Below are 10,197 nucleotides of genomic sequence, written 5' to 3' on the forward strand. Positions count from 1 at the left end.
GTATACATAGATCGAGAACCATCTAGGAATAGGGATTTAGAGAGACATCAAATTATTAGGAGGCTTTACATGGAAAGTGATAACAATTGTCATGACATGCTCAGAATGAATAGGTTTGCATTTCATAGGTTGGGTACACGATTAAAGGGGAAGGGTTTGCAACCTAGTAGGTGGGTTGATGTAGAGGAGCAAGTTGGCTCTATTCCTTCTCATTGTTGGCCACGACACACGTATTAGGCACAGTGCATTTGGTGTCATAAGATCTTCTGAAACAGTGCATCGACATTTTTACAATGTCTTGCGAGCTATCCTAAAACTTGGAAAAGAAGTTGTGAAGCCTGCACGTGCAAGTTTTTCTCCACAAATGGGTCATAGTGTACACCCAAGACCTTGGGCCATGAGATATTTCAAGGTAAATATTAGTTATTTACATTATAAAGTTTAAGGGCACTCAAATTCTTAAAGACCATTCACATTTAAATTTCTTATAGGATTGTGTTGGTGCACTAAACGGTTCTTTCATGCCAGAAATGGTACCCTTAGATGACCAACCACATTCCCACAACCGAAAGGGTGATATTAGACATAACGTTTTGGTTGCTTGCTCTTTTGATATGAAGATAACATACGTTTTAGCTGGGTGGAAAGGATCAGTTCATGATAGTAGGATGTTGAGATCCTCTCTAACAAGAGTTAGAGACAAGTTAATTGTAATTTATTATATATAATTGATTTCATGTTCACATATATTTTCCTAAATTCGATTCGTAGGCAAGTATTACCTTGGTGATGCGGGTTTTCCACACGCTCTTGGTTTTATGACGCCTTACCGTGGGACTAGATATCATCTGGCTGAACATCAAGGATGAGAACCAGAAACAGCCAAGGAGTTATACAACTATCACCACTCATCTTTGCGCAATGTGATTGAGCGTGTATTTGGGTTGTTAAAAATATGTTTCACTTACTTGAGGACAACCCCGTTTTATCCTGTTGATACGAGATAAAGCTAATACTTGCTTGTTGTATTTTGCATAACATAATACTAGATGATGATCCAAATGATAATGGCAATGAATGGGTAGACGAGCCTGAGGAGCAACACAATGATTTAGTAAATGACCAGGAGGAAATTGCAGCACTTGAACCAAATAATGATTGGACAAATTTTAGGAATCAGCTTACAACAACAATGTGGAATGAACGCCCCCCTCGTAGAAATAATTAGTTTGTCTTTATATGATATGATTTTATGATAAATATTTTTTTATGAAATTTCATCTTTGTGGTATGTTAATAGTATTTTTTTATTATTTTGAGCAACTTTATTGGTTTCATTTTTATCCATTTATTTGTTGGGGTCGGGTAATAATTAATAGGACTAATTTTATGTTGTAAATTAGATGAATACATTTTTTACTATTTTATTAAATAGGTATGGAATCCCAATCTGAATCTAGACTAGAGTTTCAACAATCCAGTCATTTATTTTGGAATGACCAGATGGACCAGGTGATGTTGGACACGTGAACAACTGTCGCTTGGTAACAAAGGCCAAGGGGGATGGAAAGTTATAGCATATACAGCGGTGGTTAATAATGTGTTGCACATATGCAAAATGAAAATCACGAGTACCAAGCTAGAAACCGTTTGAAGACATGGAAGAAAATTGTGAGCGGAGTGCAGAAATTACTAGGTTTGAGTGGTTTTGGCTGGGATGACTGTAAGAAAACTGTTACTGCCGATGAGTCTGTTTGGGCTGATGCTTTGAAGGTATTAGTTTTATGTATTACGTGTCATATTTTTTTCCCAATATCCAATAAGAAGTAAACATTTAACACTTGTTATTTTATATTTAACAGGGAAGGAAACATTTGAAAAAACTAAAGGGCAAGGGAATTGAGAATTATGCAGAACTTCTTGAAGTGGTAGGGAATGATTAAGCAAATGGCTTGAGAGAGACAACTACAACCATGGCTGATGAAGACATGCATGCTAATGGTGATACGGAAGACAATGTGAACATGGAGGATGCCGATGATAATGTTGGGGATGAGGACACAATGCCGGCTACTCCTGATTCGTCCTCATCCAACCCAATCCTTGCTCAACCAAATGACAAACTAAAGGGTCATCGGTCTGTGATTGCAAGGGTGCAACATGAGATGGTTGGAATGCGTAAGGAAATCGGTCGCATTACAGGTGCTATGGAGTCGACAAATGAAATGAATGATTCTCTCTGGGCTCCTGTGAGGGAAGGTTTAAAAGCCTTTGCTGATGTGGATGAAGACATTAAAATTGAAGTTATGGAGTGGTTTGCTCAAGATGTTGAGAAGCAAAGAATGTTTCTCAATATGGACGAACATCAACGTCAACGATGGCTCGTTAGGAAGTTTAATTACAACCCGATTCCATATCCAACTCAAGTTTAGTTGGCATTTGGTAGAAACTAAGGAACTACAGTTTAGTAGAATAAAATAGTGTAGAAAACACTTGTTTAACATTTTGGATTTATGGTTTTTAGGTTATTTAAACTTTTTATTCCTAACTGGCGTTAGGAGATGGTTACATTGCTTAGGCTAATAAGTAGTTCTTTAATTTATTAAGTCTTTGAAATAATTGATGTACTAATGATGGTTGTTTATTAGTGTTAGTGTTTTGCTTTTGCTAAACATTATTTAATTATACTAAAATATTTTTATATATAAATTTAGTTTTGAAATATTTTTATATATAAATATTTGGTGTTAATACTTATTTAGAGGTATGTCAAACTTTCCTACCACGTCGTCATGTTATGTGGACAACTGAAATGGACTCTGTTTTGGTGGACACATTAAGAATTTGGAAAGGCGACATAAATAGAAGGGGCTTTAGAATTATTTCTTTTAGTATTGCCAATAAAGTGAGTTGCATATGCGGTGTTGACGTCTCAGGTCCCAGTATTACAGGTCGGGTTCGTTAATGGAAAAATATCAAAGAGGATGTACAAAATTGATATCAATTGCAGGGTTTGCATGGGATGATGAAGCAAATCAGGTACAAGCCAAGGAAGCTACTTGGAGCTCTCTATCAACAATGCCGGTACTAGAAAATTATATATACAAATATTCTATCTACATGCCATTTTAGTTAATACACATATGATTGACACATTTTCTACATTTAACAGGAGAGAAGACACTTGCTACGATATCTTGGAAGATCACTTCCCCTGTACCAACGCTTTGTTGAATTTTTTAACGATCAAAATAATGAATGAGAATGAACCCCCTATTGAAAACCAATTATCTGAGGAGATTGGAGATCAAGTGCAACCTGACGATTGAAGACATACCTTTCTATTTTTAAATATTTTTAGTTGATTTTTTGAATTTTTGAATTTTTTTTTTTTTTTTTTTTTTTTTTTTTTTTTTTTTTTTTTTAAAATTTCAATAAGTTTTTATGTATTTTTGTGTAAAGTACGTAAAAATTCTATGACAAGACATTTGTTTCTTATTTTTATGCTACAACTATTTTTAAATAAATTGATGTTCTATAATTTTGACAATGCCCATTTTATATGTTAGCTTAGATAAATAAAGATTGACGATGTATAATATGTTGTAATGTATGAAATTTGATCTTCACATTTATATATTGTGTTTGGAATGACTATTATTTTGGTTTTGTGAAATACTTGAGCCAAAAAAAATTTAACAAAAATGGTTTGGGAAATTGATGTGAGAATTCTTAGCAGCCAAACAACATGTGGGAAATTGACAGTGAGAATTATCGAGAATTCTCACAGTTTGCCAAACAACCATAATTCTCGCATAATCACGAGAATCGGATTCCATTATAATTCTAATTCTCATGAGAATTCCATTTCTCGTTTCCAAACGCACCCTAAAGTAGTCCCATCCTCAAAATTTAACTCTTGAAACCTCGACTCTAAAAAAAAAAAAAAAAAATGATATCACTGATTGGTGTAAGGATAGTATACAATAATAATAATAATAATAATAATAATAATAATAATAATTTTAGAATTAAACCGACTTAGAGAGAACACCACACTAACTTAATATGTATTGAATCATTGAGAAAATGAGATAGATAGAAATCTTATTAATTGAGAGTAAGTCTGAATGGGAGGAGGTTACTTTTATATACAACTAGGTAACCGCCTTTTCAAGATAAATGATTATCAGGATAAACACAAAGATATTAGGGTTTATTCAATTTTGGCCCCACTTTTAATAGGGTGTTCAGCGTTTAGCTCCTGTAAGTTGCGTAATTCATTTTTGGCCCCAGTTCTGTCAGTTGACTTGGTTAGCTTTACCTGCTCCGTAACATATTTTCAAAATGGCAACTTTACCCTTCAGGTGACTTGTGCGTGAATCTCGTAAATACTAGTTTCGTAAAATTTTGATTTTGAAATCCAATACAAATTTCATTTCGATGATATCGATTTAAAAGTCCACGTGGCAAGTATCTATGTTACAAACATTGACGGCTTGGATTAAAATGTCACATATCACGAGATTTTACATATCACGAGAATGTGGTGGAGAACGCGGGAAAACAAGGGTGAAAACAAGTTATTATCCCTCGTCTCTCTCATTTACTAAGTTGTTGTCTCTAAGTCTCTCTCATTCAAACCCACTCCAAACCCATACTCCTCTTCAAGTCATCATATCACTTCATCAACTTCATCTCCTCTTCAACTCATCAGTACAAGTGAAGAAAGTTTAAAACATCAATACCCAACATCAGTACCCTTTAAAATAGTGTGTTCGATTAAGTCCGTAGGAAGGAAGCTTTTCATTTCTTTGGAACAGGTGTGAATTGGATCAAGTGTGTGGAAAGGTGCGACCTTTATATTAGTGTTGCATGTAATTTTGTGGGAATTTTGTTGTGTTGTTGTGATGCATGAAAAATGATGAATATAATAAGGAATGTGGGGACCAAACCCTAGAAATTACTAAGTGGTAGTTTTGTAACTACAGTTACTTTCGAAGTTTGGGGGTTTTTTAAATTGAACATAAATTAGCCCAAATTATACCATATAAAATGGGGCTTTCGTTAAATTAGGGTTCTATTTTTACTTTGTACATAAATTGGCCCCAATTTCTTGTACAAAATTGTGACTTTCATCAAATTAGGAATGGGTTTACCATATTGAACGTTAAAGAAGTCTAATATTGTTTATGTTTCTAAGTCTAAAAGCCCAAGGACACCTACCAAACACCCTATAACTAACTTTGAGATAAGAAGGTCACCTAGATTTTCCTCTCCAGTTATACAACCTTCTCCAATAAACCAAGTTTCTCCTCCTCCAACAGAATCTAAGTCCAAGTTGGTTTCAACCCAAAGCACAAGCATACCTACCAAACACTATATTCTTAACTTTGAGGTAAGAAGGTCACCTAGATTTTCCTCTCCAATAAACCAAACTTCTCTAATAAACCAAGCTTCTCCAAATGAACCAATTCCCATTAGTCCCACAACTGAGAAGAGATAAAACAAACTGCAGAAGATGTTGTGAATGAGTTTGCTGAGTTATTTGAAACTGGAGAAGCATTTGTTGACGCAATACAGAGTGATGTGAGTGAAGATGTTGTACAAAATTATGAGAGTGAAGATGAAGATGCACCTGGAAGGTACTTTTAGAAGTTTGAGGCTGGTGGTCCATGTGTGGACATGAGAGCTAGGTATGAAAGTACCCACTCATCTGATAATGAAGATGAAGATTACACACCTAAAGAAGATGATGAACATGCTGATGACTTGGTTAATGAAGCAACAGATCTTGAAGAAGAAGTTGATGATGTGATTAATAGTCTTGGGAACTTCACAAACAACTTGTGCCGGGAACAATACCATAGTGTTGAGGATGAAGATGTAAAACAAGAACTTGTTTTGAAGCTAGAAATTGACATGCAATGGAAGTCAATGGAAGAATGTAGGAAATTTATTAAGACTTTGGCAATACAAAACTTATTCAGTTTCAGGCAAAAGCAAAATGACAAGAAGAGGTACAGAATCTATTGTATTGGTGAAGACCATTCAGATCAAGAAATGGTTAAAGGATGCACTTTGAAGGTAGGATGTATTCTCACAATAGACAACCATACTGTGAAGTTAAAGAAATATGTGGGGACTCATACTTGTGAGGCTGATGGAAATAATCATGTTGTACAAGCCAAAGCTCCATGGGTTGCAACAGTTCTTGAGGATTTCCTTAGAGATCACCCAAATATGAAGCATGTAGATGTTCACAAGGAAGTTTTCAGAAGATATGGAGTTGAGTTATCTTATTACACTTATTGGAAATCTAAAGTCATAATGTTTGAGAAAATAAATGGGAATTATGAGTCTAGTTATGCAGCAGTATCTGAATTGAAAAACCAGATATTGAAAAGGAATCAGGAAAGTGTAGTGAATTGGTACAAACATGCTGAATCAGATGAGTTTGTTGGATTCTTGCTTGCTTACAAAGCATCATTGGATGGGTTTGTCAATGGCTGTAGACCTGTGATTGGATTAGATGGGTCATTTTTGAAAGGGAAATATGGTGGATGTTGTCTAAGTGCCATGGCCTTAGATGCACAGAATGGGCTATTCCCAATTGCTATATATGTTTGTAGGGGGTCAGAATGGGGATACATGGAAGAAACTTTTGAACAAGCTTAGGCCTCATCTGATCAAACACAAGGATCCATTAACATTTATCTCTGATAGACAAAAGGGTCTCATTGAAGCTGTGAATGAAGTGTTTCCAGAATCTAAGCACAGGTAATAAATTACATTATACTTATTTACATGTATTCTGCCATTATTCTTTAGGTATTGCTTTAGACACATGTACAAAAACTTTAAGGTGGATTTTAAGGGTGAGTTGTTAAGAGATTTGAGTTGGAGGGCAGCAGAAGCATTTAAAGAATGTCATCATGATATTTATATGGAGAAGATAGAGGCTGTGGATGAAGAAGCTAAAGAGTGGTTAGAGAGGGAAGCAAAATCCACTTGGGCTAGGTCACATTTTGATCTCACAACAAAATATGATGCTATTACCAATAACTTCAGTGAATCCTTTAATTCTTGGATATTGAAGATTAGAGATAAATCACTAGTGCAATTTATTGATCAATACAGTCTTGATGTGATGAAGTTGATCCATGAAAGGAGGATTATTTCACAAGAACTTGTTCATGGTGATTTAGTGTCAGCTGCTCAAGGAGTCATAAATAAGATAGAGAAAAAGTACAACAAATACAAAGTTCAAGGATTTGTTGAAGGAGTTGAACATAACTCATTTTGTGTCATTAATATCAAGACTGAGAAGAAGTTTGTGGTAGATATGACTGGTTTGAGTTATACATGTGTTGTATGGCAGATGATAGGAATACCATGTATTCATGCAGTTTGTGTTATTATAAAAAGGAGAACACAAGGATCTAGTTGGGCACAGTAAGTGTGTTAGTTGTTAGAAAATAGTACATGTACTTTTACTACTTTTGTTTTCAATCAATGAGTAACAAATTGACTTGTTCATTACATTTCTTGTTTGCATTTAGGTATTGCAGTTCATTTTACAATGTCCAGTCCTTTTAAAGCTACTTATGCTGGATATATATATCCTTTTGATAATGAAGAAGAGTGGGATAAGGTAAATAAATATTTGGACCCTAATTTACATGTTAATGCTTCCATACCCCTAATGTTTAGTTATGAATGTCTGTCAATTGCTAGGTCAAAGTTGGTAATTGAAGTACTACCTCCACCCTTTGAGAGAAAATCTAGAAGACCTAGAAAACTAAGAATTAGGGATGCAGATGAGGATAAACCCTCAAACAATAGATGTTGTAAGATATGTAATGTACCAGGCCATAACAAGAGGACATGTGAAAGGAGACAACAAGGTGGAACTAAGAGTTTATCCAAAGCACAAAAGAGACAAAAGAGATGAGAAGGTCAAGAACAAAATGAGGTGAATGTGCAACAACAAACACAAATGAACTAGACACATCCAGATGAGGTCAATGTGCAATCTCAACCAAATGTGGACCATATTCCAAGGGCTAGAAGAGGAGGTAGAGGGAGGAGGGGTGGTAGAGGGAGCGGAGGCAGAGGTGGTAGGGGAATGACTTATTGGTTTGGTGAAGACACACCACCAAGGTCAAGCCAAGCAACACCACCCCCCTCGAGCAAGTTCTACTCAGTAGTGCTTAACATTAAAGGTATTATACTTAGTAGTGTTATTTGTATTTTTATTATTTATATTGTTTGATTATACTTAGTAGGTATTATACTTAACATTGAAGCTTTTAATGTATACCCACGCATGTGTTTTATGTAGTGTTGTACCCTTACCTTTTAATGTAAGCATGGACTTCTTCAGTTTGGGTTTTCAAAATTTTGACTTGGTAACTGTTACTTTTGACCCAATATTAAATGTCTTAAATGTTCCCACATCTATTTGCTATAAGGATATCTCTCACACCATTATTTAGTTCTCACATCTCACTCACACACATTTCACTTTGAATATCTCTCTCACACATCTCATATCAAATGGGGAAGGGAAAGAATAAGGATAAGAGGAAAAATATAGATAAGGGTTATGAATATCCACCTCATCTCATGAGTGCTGTTAGATTTAGCTATAATAACTACCATGATGATGAGGTTTTGGCTGCCAGAGCTTATGTGGATAAGCATGGTCATGATGTTTCTGTTGAAGAAATTCATGCTTATATCCATAAGTATAGGGACAAGAAAGAGGAACAAAGGGTGGCTGTAAGACTACCAAGTGAAGATCTTTGTGATTGGGAGAAGGAAGCTTGGGAAGAGTATTGTAAGGAATATGTGGATGAGTATATTATCATCCTTAAAACAAAATCTATAAAGGATAAGGGTGCTAAGGAAGAAGGAAGTTCAAGACAGACACAAGCTGCTGGGGGAAGTCAAGCACAAGTACAAAGACAACCAATGATGGTTGTGCAAGCTTTAATGTGTGCACAAGAGTTTGAAGCTCTGCAGATTCACCTCAAGCAAAAGAGGAAGAAGTGACCAATACATGATTATTTGATTTTGTTTATTTATTACTGTTTTTATTCACCTCAAGCTCCGCAGATTTTGTTTTATTTACTGTGAGTGAATGAATGAGTGTTTTTGCAGGGATTGAGTGTTAAATGTTTTTTGCAAGCTTTCACAAGAGTTTGAAAGCTCTGCAGATTCACCTCAAGCAAAAAGAGGAACCAATACATGATTATTTGATTTTGTTTATTTATTCTTGTTTTTATTCACCTCAAGCTCCATGATTTTTGTTTTAATGTGGATGAATGAATGAGTAAGGGATTGAGTGTTTCTGCAGCAAGTAAATGTTTTGTCCTGTCATTTCGAACTATGACTTTTGGTTAGGTTTGGTTCAGTTAATGAATGCTTTTGGTTAGGTTGGTTATGTCTTGTCTTTTGGTGTGGTGTTGTAATGAATGCAGAAACTTGGAATGCAATGTAAGGGATGAAGTAGGATTTCTGTACTTACAGTGTTTATGTAATTGATGAATTTTGTTTTATACTGGATGCATTTTTGTAATATATATATATATATATATATATATATATATAAATATATATATATATATATATATATATATATATATATATATATATAAGGGTGCAACTTCAATTTCTTCTTAGATAATAGACTTCATTACATAGTAATACATAGCAATACAGTTAGCAGTACACAACCCCTCACACACTAACACTATTAGCACAAACATTAGGTAGATGACACCCATTGCATAGGCTACACACTTCACACAGCTCAAATTCTTCTTTGCACATGTTGCAAGCTTCATTCTCAACTTTTCTGTCAAAATAGATCCACTCGACAACCCTACATTGCTCAAACGAGCACTTCAACTTCTTGAATTCTAGAATTCCTTGTTCTCCACAGTTAACACGACCAAAAACCACTTTCATAAAGCCACAGCAACAAGCATGAGGACAATGCATCCCAAAGTACTTACATGTAGGAGCATAATGCCTAACTTCAAAACACAATTGACAAACCTACAAAACAAACATAAATTGAAATTTAGTCATTCCATTTACATATATTTTTGTTTTTGGCCCCTGTTTCAAAATAACTTTTAAGCTTTTAGCCCTTCCTCTATTAATGGATTGTGGGATATCTTTCAAACA

The 10,197-nt window shown here is 34.9% G+C and overlaps 1 protein-coding gene across 1 annotated transcript; it reads left to right on the top strand.

Moving 5' to 3' along the window:
• Positions 1-5,685: 5,685 nt before the first annotated feature.
• LOC147491496 (uncharacterized) lies at positions 5,686-7,459 on the top strand. The gene is made up of 3 exons (XM_086567259.1): positions 5,686-6,565; positions 6,633-6,780; positions 6,832-7,459. The coding sequence occupies exons 1-3, from the start codon at positions 5,686-5,688 to the stop codon at positions 7,457-7,459; spliced, it is 1,656 nt and encodes a 551-aa protein (XP_086423385.1).
• Positions 7,460-10,197: the final 2,738 nt, after the last annotated feature.

Source organism: Coptis chinensis, chromosome 6, assembly GCF_015680905.1.
Source record: "Coptis chinensis isolate HL-2020 chromosome 6, ASM1568090v1, whole genome shotgun sequence".
Lineage (NCBI taxonomy): Eukaryota > Viridiplantae > Streptophyta > Magnoliopsida > Ranunculales > Ranunculaceae > Coptis > Coptis chinensis.

Coding starts and splice junctions, on each gene's coding strand:
- LOC147491496 (XM_086567259.1), top strand. CDS start 5,686: ATGAGAGCTAGGTATGAAAGTACCCACTCATCTGATAATGAAGATGAA. Junction 6,566..6,632: donor GAAAGGGAAATATGGTGGAT/GTTGTCTAAGTG, acceptor ATATGTTTGTAG/GGGGTCAGAATGGGGATACA. Junction 6,781..6,831: donor TTTCCAGAATCTAAGCACAG/GTAATAAATTAC, acceptor ATTATTCTTTAG/GTATTGCTTTAGACACATGT.